Raw genomic sequence first — 20,715 nt, forward strand, 5'->3', positions numbered from 1 at the left:
AATTATTTATTCTCTCTTATTCTTCTTTCGTTTAACTTTTTTTTTTTTTTAACGGTTAAAGTTCTTTTGTTTTATGACAACGTTGGTCATTGTCATAATCTAATACTTACATGCACGTCCAGCCGAAAACAAAACACAAAGGAAAAAAGCGCGCGTAATGAGTCAACTCCTTAATTTGGATTTAACAAACTTTGTTTTGTAGCCAACGTCGCGTTCTAACATTTTAAAACCAAGAAGAGTTACTTGAATTAGTAATGATTCAACTCATAACCCACATAGCCATGCATTCTAAACTCTATGTTAATACAATAACCTTATTAATAGATGATTTGTAAGTTTTTTTGTAAGTACGTTTTAAACCTAGAGACACGTCTTAGTTTTAATAAGTTTTTGGAACCCAACCCACTTTAATAAATAGAGTACAAGAGTTTAGATACAACTAAAAGAACTTAACGAAAGAGATCAGGATCCGTTTGGATCAGTGATTGGAAAAGTAACTTATTGAAAAAGTAGTTTATGGAGAAGTAAAGTTAGGTAAAAACTAAATTGAATAAGTTGAATTGTGTTTGGATTGGAGTTCAGAAAAGTTAGTTTACAAAAGTAAGATTGGCAAAAAATTGTTTGGATAATAGTTGAGTAAAAATAAATTTGATTGTAAAATGACCAAAATGAGTATGAGTTTTAATAAATAATGAAACGTGATTAAAAAAAATAAATTTGTATAATATAATGAATTTAAATTAATTTAATATGAAGGAGTGAAATTTAATGGGTGATTTAAAATTTAAAATTTAAAAAATCAAAAAAATATTTTAAAAACGAAGCTCCTTGGGCGGCAGAGTAATGAGCTTTTACGTTAATCTGAGAGGGATCATGGGTGATGAAAGCTTGGTTAAAAAGAAAAAAAACGAAGTGAATAGGGAATAATGGTAGAAGTGGGAGAACAATAATGGAGGAAATAAAATAAAAAAAAAGGACCCTTTGACAGCAACGCAGTCGTGGGAGAGCTAAGGTGAAAAAAAAAAACGAAGAAAGTTGAAATTAGAGAATATGATAGAAGTGAGAGAACAAAAATCTTTGACAGAAAATCAAAAAATTGGCCTTGACACATCACATTAGTTAAAAGTCATAATAAGCTTTTCAATAAGCTATAAAATTCAGCTTGAGCCACAACGTACGATTACCAGCTTAAATTCCATGAGCTCTTTTTTTTTTTTTAAGCCCAACCAAACATTATGATTTTTCTAATCGGGCTTACACTACAAATAAACTACTTTTAAGCCCTTAAAACCCTGCCAAACAGACCCTGATGCATAGCCGAAAGGAAAAGATTGGAAAGCTGACGAACATGTTGAAGGACCACATTTGAATGATTCAAAGCTGCAGATGAGATGTGGTTGCTGATCGAAACCTCTGATCCTTAGGGTCTGTTTGGTTTGAGGGGAGGGAAGGGGAGGGAGGGGAGGGGGAGGTAGGGAAGGGGAGGGGAGGTTTTATCTTCACCTTGTTTGGTTTGATTAAAAAGGAGGGGAGGGGAGGGTATTTAATGATCCCTTGTTTGGTTCAAGGAGGGGAGGGGAGGGATAGTAATAATCAATTTACCATTTTACCCTTACATATTAGTTTATGTTTTTTATTGATATATTATATAAATTAATTTACATCTTAATTTAAATTATATAATTTAATAAAAATTCAGTCTTATCATGTTAATATGTGTATTAAAAAATTGGTATAGTAATTTTTTATTCTAATTAATATAATAATATATTTAAAATAATCAAATTAACAAATTTTATATGCTCTAAGAAAAATGAAATTTTATTTTCTTTAGGCTATCTTTTTTTCCAACTTTAAAATATATTTAATAAATAATATATTTATAAAAAACAATTAATTTTATATATTATAATTTTTTATTTAAATAATTTTTTATTTTTAAATAATTTTTATAATATATTTTTAATTATAATAATGTATATATTTTTTATTTTTTTACTTAGGATAATATATTTTTTATTTGAAATAAATATTATAATAATATATTTTATGGGTAGAAGTGGAATATTAAAAAAATCATAAGGGCATAATAGTCCAAAATTTTGGCTCCCCTCCAAAAACCCCCAATTTGGAGGGGAGCCAAAATGGGGGAGGGGAGGGGAGGGGCCCCTCCCCTCCAAAATTTTTAACCAAATGAGGGGAGGGGCTCATTTTCCCTCCCCTCCCCTCCCCTCCCCTCCCCTCCAACCAAACACACCCTTAATGTAGTCAACCTATTTTTAAATATCTCTAATTTTTAATATAAAAATTAGTTTGATATTCAATTTGATTATAAATATAAAATTTCAAATCTACTTTGCCTATTATATTTATTTATTTATTTAAAGTAGTCTTTATAGTAGTTGTACATGTTAAATATTTCATCAAATTGTAATTTTAGCGATTACATTTGATTAGCAGGATATTTTAGGAAAGACAATACCTATTTATTACAAATAAGTAACTCAACTAATTTTCTTACTATACTCAAATTAGTCAATTAGTTCTTATATTAAAAATCGGAGATAGTGTTATATAAGGTAAACATGTTATAGGAGTTTTATCTCTTAAATCTCAAAAATAATTTTTTGAGAGTAATTAAAAGCTAAAATACCCACCATATCTAAGTTTACTCTGATGGGAAGGAAGATGCTCAGATTAAAAGCTATTTTGATCATTTATACAAAATTTCTTTCGTTGATATATAGATAATGATGGTCTTTATTTTCTAGCCCTTGGATGGCGTTATGAACTTTCCTAGAGGCACATTAATTCTTATGATTTTATGGAATTTTGATTCCTATAATTTTAAATTATTGTTTTTTATCCTTATAATTTTATAATTTTTTTATTTGAATTTAACAATTGGTTCTTATAATTTTAACGAGTTTGGTCCCTATACTTACACTCATACCATGTCTTTATAAAATTATAGGAATGACCAAAATAAAAGTTAGATCAAATTATAAGGAGCAATAATAATATTAATCTTTCTTGAAATTTGTTTAATAATAAAAATTACAGGACATACTTATTTTATTGATTTTAAAATCGTTTGACATGTATCTGCTTTATTTTAATGCTGGCATGATGAACCTATCTGGACGCACATTTTATGTCCTATCTTAAAATTTGTATAATGTAAATGTCATGTTGCAAAACTGATTTTTTGCCAACGCATGTTAAAAAACAGATTAATAGTAGGAAAAATGACAAATAAAGACCATCAAATTACCAAAATAACCAAAGATAACTTGAATAAGCAAAATTACCATGAAGGACCCAGTCTCATATTGCACATATAAAATCTTGGCAAAATGTTTGAAATGCTTCTCAACTAAGTTGTGATTTGGTCTACTAAAGTGGTCATTCACTAAAATAAACTTGTTATTTTTCATAGTCAACTTGTCATTTGGTATACCTTCAACCAAGTTATGATTTGATCTATTGAAGTTGTCATTCGCTAAAATGAACTTGTCATTTCCTATAGTCAACTTGTCATTTAATTGAGGTGCATTTTAGACATTTCACTAAGATTTCATATTTACAATATGGAACTGAGTCCATCATGGTAATTTTGCTTACTAAGGTGACCTCTGAGTAATTTTGGTAATTTAAGAGTCTTTATTTGTGATTTTCCCTTAATAGTATAAATATAAATTTAAATCTATAAATATATGCCACATAATAAAAAATTGGAGGATATATTATTTTGATATGATATGTTATCTTTGAACCTAAATATAAGATCTAGTTATATAATATAAATTGTAGTACAAACAAGATACTATATTTAGGAGTAGAGGTAGTATATTAGTTTCAATTATTAGCTGTTAAAACAAGGCCATTTATTCTTAACTCATCAACGGGTCACGTTAAGACTCTCAGCTTTGAATACCAAATCAATGATAACTGGAAAAACTGTCACTAAATAATCCTTCACGAATTATGATCAGATTCTATTTTTGATGCACATGATCCTCTTGAAGAGATAAATGCAAAGTACACTTAGAATTTTTGACGACAGAAGAAAGACATTATAAGTGAGGCTTTTAAAAGAGAGAAATTTAGAAAGAATTCATGAGGAAAACACACTAGTATCATACAAAAAGTTCTTACAACTCCTTCTACCTGTAACTGGAGGTAAAGTGGGGTTTATATAGAGGCTCGGGATTATAACATGACAAATCCTAATAGTAGACGTTATTTTGATGATTTGATATAAAGGCAGGATGCCTTTAATACACAACTACTCCTTGCAACTACTCTAATAATGACAACCACCTTGATTGTTATAAAAAGATGAAATACACAATATGATGAACTACTTTAATAAAACAAAAGTAGATGGTGACATAAAGTAGATTTCTAGTAGGTTCCTCTTATCTTCTTGAGGATAATGTCTACCGTAGGCTTTTACAGATAGGTTCATGGCCAGGGGACAGGTTTATGACACCTTATGGGTCAGGGTCATTTGAGTCATAGTGTCTCCTTATGTAATAGTATTCTTCAAGTTCTGTGAGGCGGGCCTTATCATCATCATCTTAGTTAGGATCCTGGGATTCTCCTGCAAGAAATGAAAGTTGTGACTAAAAACTTGGCTGAGAGAAATGGAGTCCTTCAGGCTAAATGAGTTTGATATGTGAGTCTCCTTGATAAGTTTCTTGGGCTACTTCTGTTGAAGGAGGAACTTATGACATATTTGGTGGAGGTTTGACTACATTCATGATGAAATTTTTTTGAAATTCTTCAAGTATTTTGCTGCTGGCTTAAGGTGAAGTAGGAGAATTAGGAGGGAAAGATCCAAGAGAAAGACATAAAGTGTCTTTTCCCGTATCTGATTTTTAACTCAGAATGATGTTGTGTCATACTCAAGCAGAAAATATATATAAAATCTAATTTTGTTACCTTGAGTCACTTATTTTCCAGTTTAAGTGATTAATCTGACCAGTCAAATGACCGGTTTACAGAGTTGTCAGTCTAATCCAAATTTTAAAGCAATAATTACAAATTTACAACATGAGTTACATAACTTATATACTTCTTAAAAGTTTATTTAAATCTAGCAGTTTGACAATATAGCCCCTCGCCCCCTCTATAATTTTGACATTTTCTCTGGAAAGTAAAGTTGATGTCGCCATCCATATGAATTTTCAAATCATTTTTTATTTTAATTATAAAACCTCATTTATAATATATAAATAAAAACTTATAATTAAAACTGAAGAAAGGATTTTAAATGTTCGTTTTATTTTTTGTACAAGACATGGACACAGAGTCCCTCGCGGGACACCCCGCCATGGCGTTTTCTAATTTGGACAAAGACTCCTTTTGTTTCAAAGTAAAGTCGGAATCCGTGATAGATTCTCATGTTGTAAATGATTACTACAGCTCATTTCATCTGTCATGTAAATGATTACTACTCTTCATTTTTCTCGACTTGAGAGTTATTTTATAATATAAAATAAATTTTACATTTAAAATTAAAGTAGTATTATTTGTGTCATATGTCTGTGTTCTTTTTATTTGTTTGTCTTACTATCCGTTTGGTGCGAGCAAAACGGATAAGAAAATTTTAATAAATTTGTTTTAAAAAAATTAAAGAAATAAGGTTTTAAGATTTTAATAGAAAAATAGATAACAATAATAAAAATTAATTAAAAATTTTTAATTTTAAAATTTTAGTAGAAAGAACTTGTAAGATAAAAGAATAATAAGAATTTTCAGCATCACTTTTCTATTTTTTTTTTCCAGTTTTCTAAATTCGGCTCATTAAATTTTTTCTGCTGTCTCTTTTTTCTTTTTTCCCCTTCATATGTAGGATTAGCCCCCACACATCAACACGAGGAAAAAAGTTAAAGCTGGTATCAACGTTAAATTATTGACATTTTATCTTTTTATTTATTTGCATAACAGTAAAGGAAAAATAACATACGCGGAAATTATATCAAACAAGAATTACTTCAAAATTTCAAAAATAAAATTTTCCGAACTTTACTGCCTCTGAGACCAAAATTGGAAATGGAGTGCTTGGCCATGGTTGGTTTCTGCCAGTCCCCATCCGCCCAATCCTAGGTAGTAGATATCGTCACTTCATGTGCAGAATGCCAAGTGTGAATCACGATTCACGAACACAAGAAGACGGTTAAAATTCTGCGAGAGAGACAAGACAGAGAGAGCCAGAGAGTGAGTGTACGAGTGTGTGGACATGGAGAGAGAGGCACATACACTGCATAAAAAGGCGTCGAAAATTGCTGAAGGATGGCTCAAAGCTGAGAGCTTTATCGTTTCAGTGAGCGGAGTCCGTGAGGACAGTACGGTCTTCCCCGAAGGCCGTTCATTTCTGGGCTTTTTGGGCTTATCTGAGAAATGAAGGAGAACGGAGAAACAACGGCAACTCTGGTTTTTGCTGTGAATGGAGAGAGGTTTGAGCTCTCAAGTGTTGACCCATCAACCACCGTGCTTGAGTTCTTGCGTGCTCAGACTCCGTTCAAGAGCGTCAAGCTCGGCTGTGGCGAAGGTCTGTCTCTGAGGCTCTGTTTCATGATCACCATGTTCATGCTTACTAGCTGTAGTGGTCTAGATCTTTGTAGGGGGTTCATGATTCTGAAACTGGTTAGTCTCCAAAAGGACACTCAAAATACTTTCATGAGTGTAGCTTTGAATCCTCCTAAGTTCATGAGCTAGTGTTGATCCTCTGGCGATTTACTCTGTTTCTTGATAAATTCTTATCCATGCTAATCTCTGCATTAAAGTATTTGAAATTGCAGGTGCCCAATGATTTAAAGAAAAGGTCAATCTGAGATCATTTTTGGTTAAAGTAGTTTGTTTGAAGTGTTTCTAAGGCTCTGTAGCTGTTCCTTCCATCATTACTATTTCTTGACCTTCCCCCTGCCTTAGGCTTTTTCTTAGAAACAGCATAGACCATGTTTGATTGATATGAAAAGGCGGAGTGATCTCTTTTAGTTTTGTAATATATATGTGTTAATTTGATCATGCGATTGAAATTCTTTATGAGGTTTTTATTTCTTTGGTTTCTTTTTTTTTTTTTGGTATATGAAATATTTGGATGTTGGCGCTTCTTTGGACATTTTAAGAAACAGAGACAAAAGAAAAATTGGATATTGAAATTTCAGTGCCACTAACGTAATAATTTTGGGCTTTAGGAGCTCGGAACAGAGCATACTACCCTTTGCTGTTTCAATTATTCGTTGACTTTATGACTAATTTTCTCCTTCATACCATCATGGAGGTTGTTTAAAACAATTTATGAAACAAGGTATATTTATTCTTCTATTTTTATCGATAGCTTGAATATATGGTTCTTCTTCTATTTTTATTGATCGTTTCAACGTGAACATGAAGCTCAGAGGTGTTACTTTTCTTGGTTATGCCTTTAATCTATGTTATGATTGAAATTAGTGCTTTTCTTTTTTTGCCTGTATGTAATATTTGAATCTTTTTATTTGGCATTCTACGAAACAGAGGTAAAACAAACTTCAGAACCATCATCATGATTTGGGCCATGAGGAGCGGGGAATAGAACGCTATACGCTTCTCTGTTTAGAATTATTTGTTAACATCATGACTGATTTTCTTCCTCGTATTTTCATAGAGGTTGTCCAAAACAATATATAAAAAGTACATACATATTTTCTTGTTCTCGTTTATCGGAGTCTGATTATGAATATGAAGGTAAAAGGTGTTAATTTTTCCCCCCAAATTTTCATCAATTTCTCATTTCCTGGTTCAATCTGGATTGTTTACAGGTGGTTGTGGTGCTTGTCTTGTTTTAATATCCAAATACAATCATGTGCTCGATCAAGTTGAGGATTTCACAGCAAGTTCTTGTCTCACACTACTTTGCAGCATACATGGATGCTCCATAACTACAAGTGAAGGCCTTGGAAACAGTAAAGATGGATTCCATCCAATTCAAGAGAGAATTGCAGGATTCCATGCTACTCAATGCGGATTTTGCACTCCTGGAATGTGTGTATCCCTTTTTGGAACTCTTGTTAATGCTGAGAAAACCAATCGTCCCAAGCCTCCTCCAGGTTTCTCGAAAGCCACAGCTGCTGAGGCTGAAAGGGCCATTTGTGGGAACCTTTGTCGCTGTACTGGCTACCGACCGCTTTCTGACGCTTGCAAAAGTTTTGGTGCTGATGTTGATTTGGAGGACTTAGGGTTAAACTCTTTTTGGAGAAAAGGAGAAAGCGATGATGTAAAGAGAAGTAGGTTGCCTAAATATGATGATCAGCACAAGAAGACTAAATTTCTAGAGTTTTTGAAGGAGATCAATCCTGATGTGTTCACGGCTTCTGGAAAACATAGTTGGCTCAGTCCTACTAGTCTAAAAGAGCTTCAAGGCCTATTGGAAACAAACAATAACGCTGGAACCAAGATAAAGATCGTTGTCAGTAATACAGGAATGGGTTATTACAAAGATGTAGAAAGCTATGACAAGTACATTAATCTGAAGGGAATTTCTGAGCTCTCAGAAATAAAAAAAGATGAGACAGGGATTGAAATTGGAACGACAGTGACTATATTTAAGGTTATTGAAGCTTTAAAACCAAAGAGCGGATGTGAGTTTCTCTCTGACTTTGATATGATACTTGAAAAAATTGCTAATCATATGAGTAAAGTAGCCTCAGGGTTTATAAGGAACACAGCCAGTATAGGTGGCAATCTGGTGATGGCTCAGAAGTATCATTTTCCTTCAGATATAGCTACAATACTTCTAGCCGTGGATACAATGGTTCATATAATGAATGGCACAAATTTTGAATGGCTTACAATGCAAGAGTTTTTGGAAAGGCCACCATTATGTTTGGAAAGTGTGCTTTTACGCATTAAAATTCCTAGTTGGGAATCCAATAAAAGTGATCCTGAAAATCGCAAAAGGAAAATTCTCTTTGAAACCTTTCGAGCTGCTCCTCGACCGCTTGGAAATGCACTAGCTTATATAAATGGAGCTTTGTTAGTTGAGGTTTCTCAAGGCAAAGATACAAAAGGGACTTTGATAGATAATTGCAGGCTTTCTTTTGGTGCTTACGGGACCAAACATGCAATAAGAGCAACAAAAGTTGAGGAGCTACTAGTAGGAAAGTTATTAAGTGTTGGTGTCATGCATGAAGCTATCAACATGCTCCCAGCTATTATTGTACCTGAAGAAGGAACTTCAAGAATTGCTTATCGGTTAAGCTTGGCAGCTGGTTTTCTCTTTAAGTTCTTGAGCCCTTTGATTGACCATTGTGATCAAAATTTAAATAATTACTCAAATACATCTACTAGTTCGTCATTCTTTAGGGCTTTAGGCATAGAAGAGAATATTGGGCAAGTCCATCATGATAAAGGTTCTACTTTCCTGTCATCCGGAAAGCAAGATATTCAAGTAGATGATGAGTACCAACCCATTGGTGAGCCAATAAAAAAGGCAGGGGCCGTCATACAAGCTTCAGGTTTGTTTTATATACGTTCAAGCTTCAAAATCATTTGACAACCCATTTTCTTCCCATATTTACAGCATTTGAAATTTAAAGTAGTATGTAAATGTTTTAACAAACATGCTAGCATCTTGTTTTGCTAAAACTTTCAATCCATCTTTAACACCAACCATTTTATCACAGAATATATTTTCATTTTAGAGACTCTTACAGCATGCAAGTTTAACAATCTATCCCAGATTACCTGACTCTTCTACTGATAAAACGAAGGTTTTAAACACCCCAATCCTATTCTCTTGGTTTGAGTTGTTATTGATTTCATGATTTGCATTATGCATTCTTTAAGTACCATTTATTTGAATGATAGATTAATATGACTGAATTCCGTTTCCCAAGCTCCTACCTTGTATCGACTTCACCTTCTTGGTTTCTAGTCTTACTCACTACTATTTGCCTCAAGCCATGAATCATATTGACTGTGATTTAAAAACGAACACATAGTTCATTTTCAATGCTTCTGCTAATCTTCATCCAATAAACTAAGTGATCCTTGTTTCTGCCATCTCTATTTTATACGTTAAGATTTGTGTTAGAATAAAGTTGGCCGCGATTGAAAAACAACCATATAGTTCCTTGTCAATGCTTACACTAGTCTTTTTCCAATAAACTAAGCTTATTCTCTCATTTTGGTTACTCTTAACTTTATGTGTTATGTTTTGGAATATCTTTTTAATTATGAGTTACATATTTTTCAAATAAATTGTAGGCGAGGCTGTGTATGTGGATGACATTCCTTCACCAACAAATACCCTACATGGAGCATATATTTATAGTACAAAACCTCTAGCAAGGGTAAAGAGTATAAAGCTACAAAAGCTAGATGGAGTGAGGGCAATCATTTCAAGTAAAGACATCCCTGATGGTGGGGAAAATGTTGGGTCTGTTTCTACATTTGGTGTTGATCCCTTATTTGCAGATGAGATTGCTAGATGTATTGGTGATCATATTGCTTTTGTGGTGAGTTTTAAGCTACCTTATTTTGGTCCACCAAAAATTTGGATAATGTTTTATTTATTTTTACTGGATGAATGTGTTTAGGTTGCAGATACTCAGAAACTTGCAGATGTGGCTGCAAACTCTGCCATTGTTGAGTATGATTGTGAGAATCTTGAAAAACCTATTCTATCTGTTGAAGAGGCTGTTCAAAGATCTAGTCTTTTTCAAGTTCCTCCTACGTACCAACCACAAGAAGTTGGTGATATAACAAAAGGAATGGCTGAAGCAGATCATAAGATTCTTTTTGTTGAGGTACAGGGAACAAATTAATTCTTCCTTCATTTAATCATTTTCTCTTCTATCTAACACAAACATGCCACAGAAGAAGAATGAGATGTGATCATTGCATGTCAGGTTTTATACATTGATACCTCCGATATATTACAAATTCCACAAATATACAGACATAGACAAGAAATAAACTAATTTATTGTTTAAGAAAATACAAACATGTTCTTTAATAACCACAAAATAAATTCTTATTTCTTTTGTGTTTTCGTGCTGTGCACTTAGGAATTTGAATGTTGTGTGTGTATATTTTTCCCCCATTGATCCTTTTTTCCATTTTCATCTGTTCTTTTTTTTATTTTTGCAGTTCAATGGTGTGTTGTTTTTTTTAATTTTTATTAAAAAATAAAAAAATTAAGGTCCTAGACTGTCTAGACTAGTCCATGTAGATCATCAGAACAAGTCTAGTCCAGGCCAACCTCAGGTTGGTGCTGAACCAGACCAGACCAGACTATGGGCTGCTTTGTGTAGCCCGCTCTTCACTAAATCAGACCTTGGGTTGATGCTCAACCTGATCTAATTTGGTTCATGCACACTTTGTCTTCTATTATTGTCGCCCATTTCTACTTCTATTATGAATAATTAATCTTTGATTTGTTATATATGTCAAGTATATTCCTTATCATCTTTAGATGATTTGACATTTCTTTGGATAATGTGAAATGTAGATCAAAATTGTGTCACAATACTTCTTCTATATGGAGACACAAGCTGCACTTGCTGTACCAGATGAAGACAATAGCTTGACGGTGTACACTTCAAATCAAGGGCCAGAGAGTGCACATACCACTATTGCAAGATGCTTAAATATTCCTGAGAATAATGTTCGTGCAATCACAAGAAGGGCAGGTGGTGGTTTTGGTGGAAAGTTCACAAAAGCTAATCCTGTGAGTATTTCAGTTTTGTATTATGCTTCTTCCACTCCTGTTTACAAACATCTATGAATAACTTCATGTAAACTAAGAAAATTAGTTAAAGTGAGTTATTTCTGGTGAAAATTTAAAAATTAACCAATAAATTCAATAGGCAGAACAGTTTGTTTATTTATTTATATTTTTTTATATAGACAATTTAAAACCTCTCCCTCATAGGAGAGGGGACCCACACACCCACCTACCCTTACTTGGAAACATGGGGTATAGAACCCATAACCTCTTCTATAAGAGGAGGCATGGGGTGTCAATTGAGTTATAAACTCTTAATGTATAGTTTGTTTAATTAGTTAGGGATACTAGGTGGAAAAAATTGATACTCCTCTCGTCATTAATATAGGACCTCATTGTTGAGTTGATTTCAGTCCTAAATATAAAATCTATTTTTTATACTTATCAATTTTTTTTCTAAATTACCCCTATCGATACTTCGTCAACCATAATCAAGTAGAAAAGGAAAAATATATATATATTAAAAAAGATGGCTATGGTATTTTAGAAAAAACATGTCATATTTTTTATAATTAATTAACTTACCTAGTTTTCTTAATATAATCAAATTAGTTAAATAAGTCTTATATTAAGAACCGAAAGAGTACTTTAGACAATGCGTGTTGTATCAAGAGGCATGTTGAAAGTCATTATAATAATAAGGGCCGGAGCGAGTAGTTTTTTATGTTCTTCTCATATAATCTTCTCTATATATGAATTATACTCATGGTAACCATAGATTTGAAGCAGAATAACTCGCTCTTAAAAAAGCTGGTGATGAATGTAAAATTGGCGGGGACAGCATGGGTGTTTCCTTCCTTGTTCTAAATGGCGCAGACATAGAATTTTTGAAATCTCCTAGCAAGTGTGAATCAAATAGATTTTAGATACAAGATATCTGATATTTTTGAAAAGCAAAATAATACTAACATATGAAATTACAATAGAAATCTTTGAATAGTGACATTCAAATCTTTCAGGTTGCTACATCATGCGCACTTGCAGCACACAAATTACGCTGCCCTGTCAGGACATATATGAATCGTAAGACAGATATGATAACGGCGGGAGGAAGGCATCCTATGAAGATAACCTATAATGTGGGATTTAAGAGTAATGGGAAGATTACTGCTTTAGAACTTGAGATATTGATAGATGCAGGAATATATGAGGATGTATCTATAGTAATGCCAAATTATGTAATTGGTGCACTTAAGAAATATGACTGGGGTGTTCTATCTTTTGATGTGAAATTATGCAAAACTAATCTTCCTAGTAGAACTTCAATGAGAGCCCCTGGGAATCTTCAGGGATCATATATTGCTGAAGCTATAATAGAACATGTGGCATCTACACTTTCAATAGATGTAGATTCTGTGAGAAGCATTAATCTCCACACATACCAAAGTCTCTGCACTTTTTACCCGAGTTCTGCAGGTCAGCCTACTGAGTATACCCTAGTTTCTATATGGGATAAGTTAGCTATTTCTGCAAGGTATGACCAGAGGAGAGAAATGGTGGAAGACTTTAATAGGAACAACATCTGGAAAAAAAGAGGTATATCTCGTGTGCCTGTTGTGTTTGAAGTAACTATGAGCCAATCACCAGCAAGAACAAGTATTTTAAAGGATGGGTCCGTTGTTGTTGAAGTTGGAGGGATTGAAATTGGTCAAGGTCTCTGGACCAAGGCGAAGCAAATGGCTGCATATGCACTTAGTTTAATACAATGTGATGGATCTCAAGACCTATTAGATAAAGTACGTGTCATACAATCTGATACGTTGAGCATGATTCAAGGAGGGACCACTTATGGTAGTACTACATCTGAGTCAAGCTGTGAAGCAGTTAGGCTTAGCTGCAATGTCTTGGTTGAGAGGCTAAAGCCATTCAAGGAAAAGTTGCAAAAGGATATGGGTTCTGTCGATTGGAACACACTTATTTCTCAGGTATATGGAAACATGAAAGTTCAAATCATCCTTATTTTCCTTGCTATAGTGACAATGTGGATGTGGTTTTAACATAAATGTGGTAATTCTCCTTATATGTGTTATATTGCTAAGGTAATACATTGATCCTGCATAGATAATACTTCTCCTCAATCATATTGATCAAGGGATGAGATTTAGAAAGTTCCTTATTATTTCTGAAATTTATGACACTTTCGCATAACTTGTACAAGAGTTCTTTTTATTTTAAAAGCATTTTAACCGCCATGTTTGTAATCATCAATATGTTTCCTTGTGCAGGCACACTTACAAAGTGTGAACTTATCAGCAACTTCATTTTATAATCCTAACAGTGCAACCAGCACGTACCTCAATTATGGTGTTGCAGTGGGTGAGGTAGGCTCATTTTGTATCCAATTTCTTATTTAGAAAGTGATTTTTTTTTCAATTAAGCTTGTGAATGGCTACATTGCTTAAATGTATTTAAATTTTTGTGGAAGCTTCTTGTTACATCAAATTATCATTGATGTGGGACACTAAAGGTTGAATATTATTTCACAGGTGGAAGTAGATCTTCTCACAGGAGAAACCACTATTATGCAAACAGATATTATCTATGATTGTGGAAAGAGTCTCAACCCTGCTGTAGATTTGGGACAGGTGAGCGAGCTAAGATTTCTATTTTCTACTCTTTTTCAAAATAAGGGTTGTTTAAATTAATGTCAATGGTGGCTATATCATAATGCAAATAGAGAGAAAGATTGATAGAAGTAGGTAGACCCAATCTTCTTCTCTTCTTGTGTTACTCCATATCAGCTGACAGTTAGGTTTCTTATTACTCCCTCCGTTTTTAGTTTATAAGATGCTTTTGGAGCAAATTACAAAAACCAAATAATCTTGTTAAGTATGGTTAACAATCTTAATTTTTTTTAAGAAGTATAAATTTTCAAAAATGCCCTTCATTTAACACGAACCCTCTAATTAAACTCATGTTTGATTAAGGGAGATTTTTGCAACAAGGTCATTAATGAATCATAATTTTTTTTTCCATAAGTTAAGAAGTCAATTAAAATTAGTTATTTCTTATAAAATATCAAAACTATCCTAAATAAAAGCTATTAGTTAGAGTAGTTTGGTTAATTAGTTAGGAAGTTTTGTAGTTACTTAAGGTTACTAGCTAAGTGAAAAAAAATTAGTACTTTAGACAAAACATGTTATATTATGAAACATGCAAAGGTCCTTATAATAAGGGCTAAAGGGAGTATAAACATCTCCCTAGAAAACATCGTATAAATTGAAGCAGAGACAATAGTTTAATAGTTCTTTTAAGTCTAGAAAGTTTACACAATGTTGACAAGCTGGAAATTGAGCGACTCATTTTCGGATTCATGTAACTACATTGAGTCCACATTATTTTGAAATTAACGAACGAATATGAAAAAGGCTTGGATAACCAAATAAAATAATATGGCATAAGTTATTCTCATGTATAATAAGCAGAAGTTATTAGATTCTGAAGTTGTCTAGTTTGACATAATATTTTTTGGTTGTTGCAGATTGAAGGAGCATTTGTGCAAGGGTTAGGGTTTTTCATGTTTGAAGAATACGAAATAAATCATGAAGGATTAGTGTTAGTAGATGGAACATGGAATTACAAAATCCCCACATTGGACACAATAACTAAACAGTTCAATGTTGAAATTCTCAACAGTGGACATCACAAGTATCGTGTTCTGTCTTCTAAAGGTATGGCTTATCAGCTGTTAGAATTTTTAATTTGACATTTTCTTCCAAATTATTTGTTCCTTACCAGCACATACATGCTTTTTGGACAATCCTCTTTTAGTTAATTCATGAAGCTAATAGGTATGTTTGGCATGGCTTTTGCTTTACTGAAATTGACTTTTTAAACCTAAAAACTGATTTAGGTCTAAAAGTATATTTGCCATAGGTTTGGCGGCAAATGACTTTTTGCCTAAAAACCACTTTAAAGTTGAAGTTTTTTTTTTTTTTTTGGTTTTTTACTTTTCTTTTTTTTATATTTGAACCTTTTGAAACTAGCTTTTTAATATATTATCCAAACAAATTGCCGTCAAGCTGAAACTTTTATGATAGTCTATTAAAACATAAATGACATTACACTAATTAATTTTTACCTCAGCTTTAATTTGCAAAAGTCAATGGAGATAAAAGTCACTTTTGCAAACGTCCATTCGAACAAACCCTGATTTAATAAATCATGTGAAAGTTAATTCCAAAATGAATGAAACCAATATTAAAGCATTTGAAAGTTGAAATTCCTTTAAATTTCCATGCTTATATATGGTTCATCTTTTAGCATTGTCCTTTATGTTCTTAGGATGCTAACATTGAGTAAATCAAATAATTGTTTCAACGAACCAAAATGGACTTGTAAAATAGTTTGTTTTTCACATATTCTCAACTTTCAAGTTGCATGTCATCTATTTGTTAAATGAATTAATTGTTGTTGAACACTTTTTTTTCAAATAAGAATTGTTGTCGAACAGTGATTCCAAAGAAGATATGAAATGTCAGGTGATCAAGCATATGATGGTGCACACGGTTAATTAAATCTCTTATTTCGGACCTGATTGTAATTATCCCTTTCTTTAATACTAAATTCTCCAAAAACAATTCTTATACTAAAAGATACTTGAAATGTTGTTTCGATAGCTTCCGGTGAGCCACCACTACTTTTAGCAGCTGTGGTTCATTGCGCAACAAGAGCAGCAATCAAAGAAGCCAGAAGACAACTTGCTTCATGGAGCAACTCAGATGAACTTGACAAACCATTCCAATTGGATGCGCCAGCAACTATGCCTGTGGTAAAGGAACTCTGTGGATTGGACATTGTGGAAAGATACTTGAAATGGAAGATGGGCAAAATATGAAAGGAGTTTAATATCTTGGAAATAAATTGCTGTGTGTGTTTCATGTTTGGATGCTTAAGAAATATGTACTAGTTTGTCAAAATGTTGTGTTTAACAGTTCTATCTTCTTATGAACTATATTTTCAAGATGATTTCATTTGTATCTTAGGTCATATAGAAGCACTATGTGAGATGTATTTGGAAAACTCTCTTTTTTTCAGCTGTTTCTTGTGTAGTAAATGAAATTTGAAATTTATGTGTATGTCAGCGTGGGCGTTGCACTCAATGCAACTCATGTTAAACTTTCTTGGATTTTGATTTGATACAACTCAATTCTAGTTTTATAAAATATATCATTTAAAATATAGGAACTGAGTTACAACTAACTTAAAACTATACAAATTAAATTGTAGTAAATTAAAATTTAACTAAGTCAAAAATATAGAAACTACAAGATTACGTTTCAAAGCAAAATAATAATATTATGAACAGAGCTACTTCCAAGTTACATTTAGGTCAAACAATGGCTAAGTTTAATCCAACAATATTAATTCTTGACAAACGGATCGCAAAAAAAAAAAAAAAAAAACTGCATGCACCCATGAACAGAAACACATGAGGAACACGCATAAATACTATATTTAGTCTTTAATATAAAAGTCAGGTAATTATTTACAAATATAAAGAAAATTAATTAAAATGATTATTTGTAATAAATAGATGTTATCTGCTTTAAAATATCGTTATTAATCATATTCATGAATACATATTGGAGACAAAGGTTTTATATTACTAAATTGAATATCCAATTAACTTGATCAAAAAAGGCTTTAGATCCTACTAAGTCTTGCTTTGTTGGCAATGTTTGTTTCGTCTTCTAACCATGAACTTCATTTAAAATTTATCCTCGTACTATCTTCGGTCCTTAATATAAGAACTAACAGGGGTTTATATCTCCATAATCACCTCTTTTCTAATTTGGATTAATGACTCTTTGATAATGTTCAAATGCGGCGAAAAGAAAGTTGTAAGATGGTGATTTATTTCCATATTCATGCATTTACTTTTATTTTACTCTCTTGAAATAATTGACATAAAAACGTAAATAAAATTAGTTGATTGCCTTATTTAACCCATATTTTCAAAAGAGGAGCCATAATTATTTGTGAATTCTTTATCGTAGTTTTTAATTAATCTACCATATTACTCAACAATATTCAATTATTCATACCAAAAGTAGTATTAGAAAAAAAAAATTTTGGCTGAATATTAGGAATAAAATATTAACTAATTCATTAACTTTACACAAAGACTTATATATACATGGAGATGGTATGTTGTTTTTTTAGCAAAATTTAAGTCAAGTTGTTTATATTCATTAACTCAAGTTTATAAATAAATTTATAAGTGCAAATACACATTTTAACAACTAACAATATCAAGATTACATGTGTTCATTTTTCATAATAAATTTATAAGCACAAATACACATTTTAACAACTAACAATAACAAAATTATAAGTGTTCATATGAAAGTCTATAAATCCTAACTCACATTATAAGAATTGATGTGAAAAAATTTATAAGTATCCATAGATAAATTTTACAGGTGTGCGCACGTATTTTAACAATTAATACCCACCTTAGTTACTTATAATAAAGATTATTTTTTAAATTATTCCTTATGACAAGAAATATTTTGAAAATTTTAAGATTAGTTGAACAAGATAATAGAAGACATGGTATATCTGTGTATTACTATTACAATGATATAAAAACGGTTATGATATATTAACAAAATAATCACATATATGGTTTCGTTTATTGTCTGCCCTTTTTTTTTTTTGTATATTTTCACCAGCGTTTATTATGGCATTGAATTTGAATTTCCTCAACCATATCTCTCTTTAATTTCAATTAAGAAATTCAACAATTTAATAAATCCAACAAGAGCATCCTATTGCCAAATGAATGAATGATCTTTCTTTGTTTTTTTTTTTTTTGGTTTTTTCAAATACAATAAGCTATGGCTTGAAACCATGCAGAGATTAAAGATCAAAGTGCCAATGCATGGCATTCATTACAATTACAAGACTTGATTGACTAATTTGAAAATATTAAAAAAATTAAAAAAATTATTTAATTGTAGCATGTGTTATCTGATCTCACTAAAATACTTATGTGTATCATTAGATTATACATCAATTTATAAGTGATGTAAATTAGTTTGGAAAAAAATAAATGACAAATATAAATACTTTACTTATAAATTTATATATAATTTGATGATACAACACTTTAGAGTTTTTTAAAGTGTGTCCACCATAAAAATATTAAAAGATTACTTAAGAATGATTGATACATGTTCATTTAATGGACTTTTGAGGATTTAATGGCTATGTTAAAAGTGTCCCAGAAAAATAATTTAAAGACACAATTGCTCCTTAAAAAAATAAATACTTTAAGAAAAAATTATACCACAAAATATTTTAAAATGCTAAACTTATATGAAAAAACACTTCATAATATCAGATCAACCGCAGTACAAAATACATTATTTTATTATCCTCATGTTAAACAGATTGGGTATGGATATATAAAGTAGGGGAGAATAACAACAACAAAAAAGTTAAAAATTACTAAATCCCAGATCAGATTTGATAACAACACTTTGTTTGGCCTTAACAATGCTGAATTTACAAATAATAACAAAAAAATTGTGATCCCTCTTAAATTTCTGGACACATTAAAAATACTGCAAAAGTTGATTTTGAAAACAAATATAAGAATTACATATTAGATATTTGTTTCGTGCTTTAACTTTGTGGAGGAGAACAGCCCAACCATTGTTGTCGAAAGAAATAATTGAATCCCGAAGACACCCGTGATGTTTGTGCTCCCATACAATTATTAAGTCAAAAGTTCTTTGGTTTTATCATTAGTGACAACGTCGGTCCATGTCGTATTCTATGACTTTTATGCTTTGTGCACGTCCGGCCGAAAGCAAAACACAAATAAAGAGAGCTCATGTCGTATTCTACGTCTTTTTTTTAATTTTAATTTTTTTGGTTTCTTTACACAAGTTAGGCCCTACGCAATGGTCCCTTATATGGACAAGAAAAGCTTTAATTAAGACGTTCCGTCCAGTCTGTGCGTTTTCTTCAGGAAATTGAACCATGCTTGAAAGGAAAGAAGGAGAAGGAAAGACAGATACGACTTGGACACCCTACTAACGTCCGACACCAATGTTGTCCCGTCTCAAAAATGATTAGGAGCAGGAATGAACACCTTTAAGATGGGTTAAGCAAGATTGACATGACATGCACCCCTCCTGCCCACGTGCTTGCGGATAAAAGAGAAGCTCGCATCTCACAAATTAAGAAATTGTTTCAAGTCATTAAATATGTTTTAAATTCAGATTTAAGCCTATATTTTTAACAAAATACTAATTAGGCCATAAAATTTAATTATAAATTTTTAAATATGATTAAATAATCATGATGCTCTTCTTTAATAAAAAATAAAAATTGATTATTTTATCTCTCTCAAGTGATCCCTCATTTCTTTTTCTTTTTTCTTTTGAGACCCAATGCTTGAAATTTCTATATATAACTCACACCATTAAGAATATTTTAACAAGACATGTTCAATTACAAATATAAGTAACCTTTAAATAAATATTTTTTATTTTCAGTTCTTTTAATTTACATTGATTTTATTTATTACTCCGTTTTGATGGGAAGAAAAGTTAGGGAAAAAAAATGGAAGAAGAAAAAATGGATAGAAGAGAAAACTAAAATATATATATATATATATATATATCTTCCTTTGGATGGAGGAGAGAAAATAAGAAGAAAAAAATAAGTAAATATGTGAATAACTAAAATACTCTTATTCTTATATCAAAATATATCATGTTATAAATCAAATTAAATATCATAATAAAAAATCATATTAACGTTAATATCATTAAATAATTTAAAATCAAATTATTTGATAAAAATTTATTATCATGTGTTTATATTTTAAAAACAAAAGGATTTAGTAAAAAAATTCTTTTTCAAGCTAAAAATAAAAAAAAGTGCATAATTTTCTTAAATCAAACATAATAAAATGAAATAAA

At 31.5% G+C, this 20,715-nt stretch overlaps 1 protein-coding gene across 1 annotated transcript; it reads left to right on the top strand.

Moving 5' to 3' along the window:
* Nucleotides 1-6,343: 6,343 nt before the first annotated feature.
* On the top strand, nt 6,344-16,843 carry LOC114746395 (indole-3-acetaldehyde oxidase). Its single transcript, XM_028934615.1, has 10 exons — nt 6,344-6,559; nt 7,809-9,503; nt 10,255-10,505; nt 10,587-10,796; nt 11,501-11,719; nt 12,736-13,701; nt 14,002-14,097; nt 14,263-14,361; nt 15,258-15,447; nt 16,396-16,843. Exons 1-10 carry the CDS (start codon nt 6,409-6,411, stop codon nt 16,611-16,613), a joined length of 4,095 nt encoding a protein of 1,364 aa, XP_028790448.1. The 5' UTR covers nt 6,344-6,408; the 3' UTR covers nt 16,614-16,843.
* Nucleotides 16,844-20,715: the final 3,872 nt, after the last annotated feature.

This window comes from Neltuma alba, unplaced genomic scaffold (assembly GCF_004799145.2).
Source record: "Neltuma alba isolate B1F8T4 unplaced genomic scaffold, ASM479914v2 tig00004960_pilon, whole genome shotgun sequence".
Taxonomy (NCBI): domain Eukaryota; kingdom Viridiplantae; phylum Streptophyta; class Magnoliopsida; order Fabales; family Fabaceae; genus Neltuma; species Neltuma alba.

Excerpts from the sequence above, each read along its gene's own strand:
- LOC114746395 (XM_028934615.1), top strand. The coding sequence starts at position 6,409 with ATGAAGGAGAACGGAGAAACAACGGCAACTCTGGTTTTTGCTGTGAAT. Across the intron at positions 9,504-10,254 it reads GGCCGTCATACAAGCTTCAG|GCGAGGCTGTGTATGTGGAT; the intron begins GTTTGTTTTATA and ends AATAAATTGTAG. Across the intron at positions 11,720-12,735 it reads AGTTCACAAAAGCTAATCCT|GTTGCTACATCATGCGCACT; the intron begins GTGAGTATTTCA and ends CAAATCTTTCAG.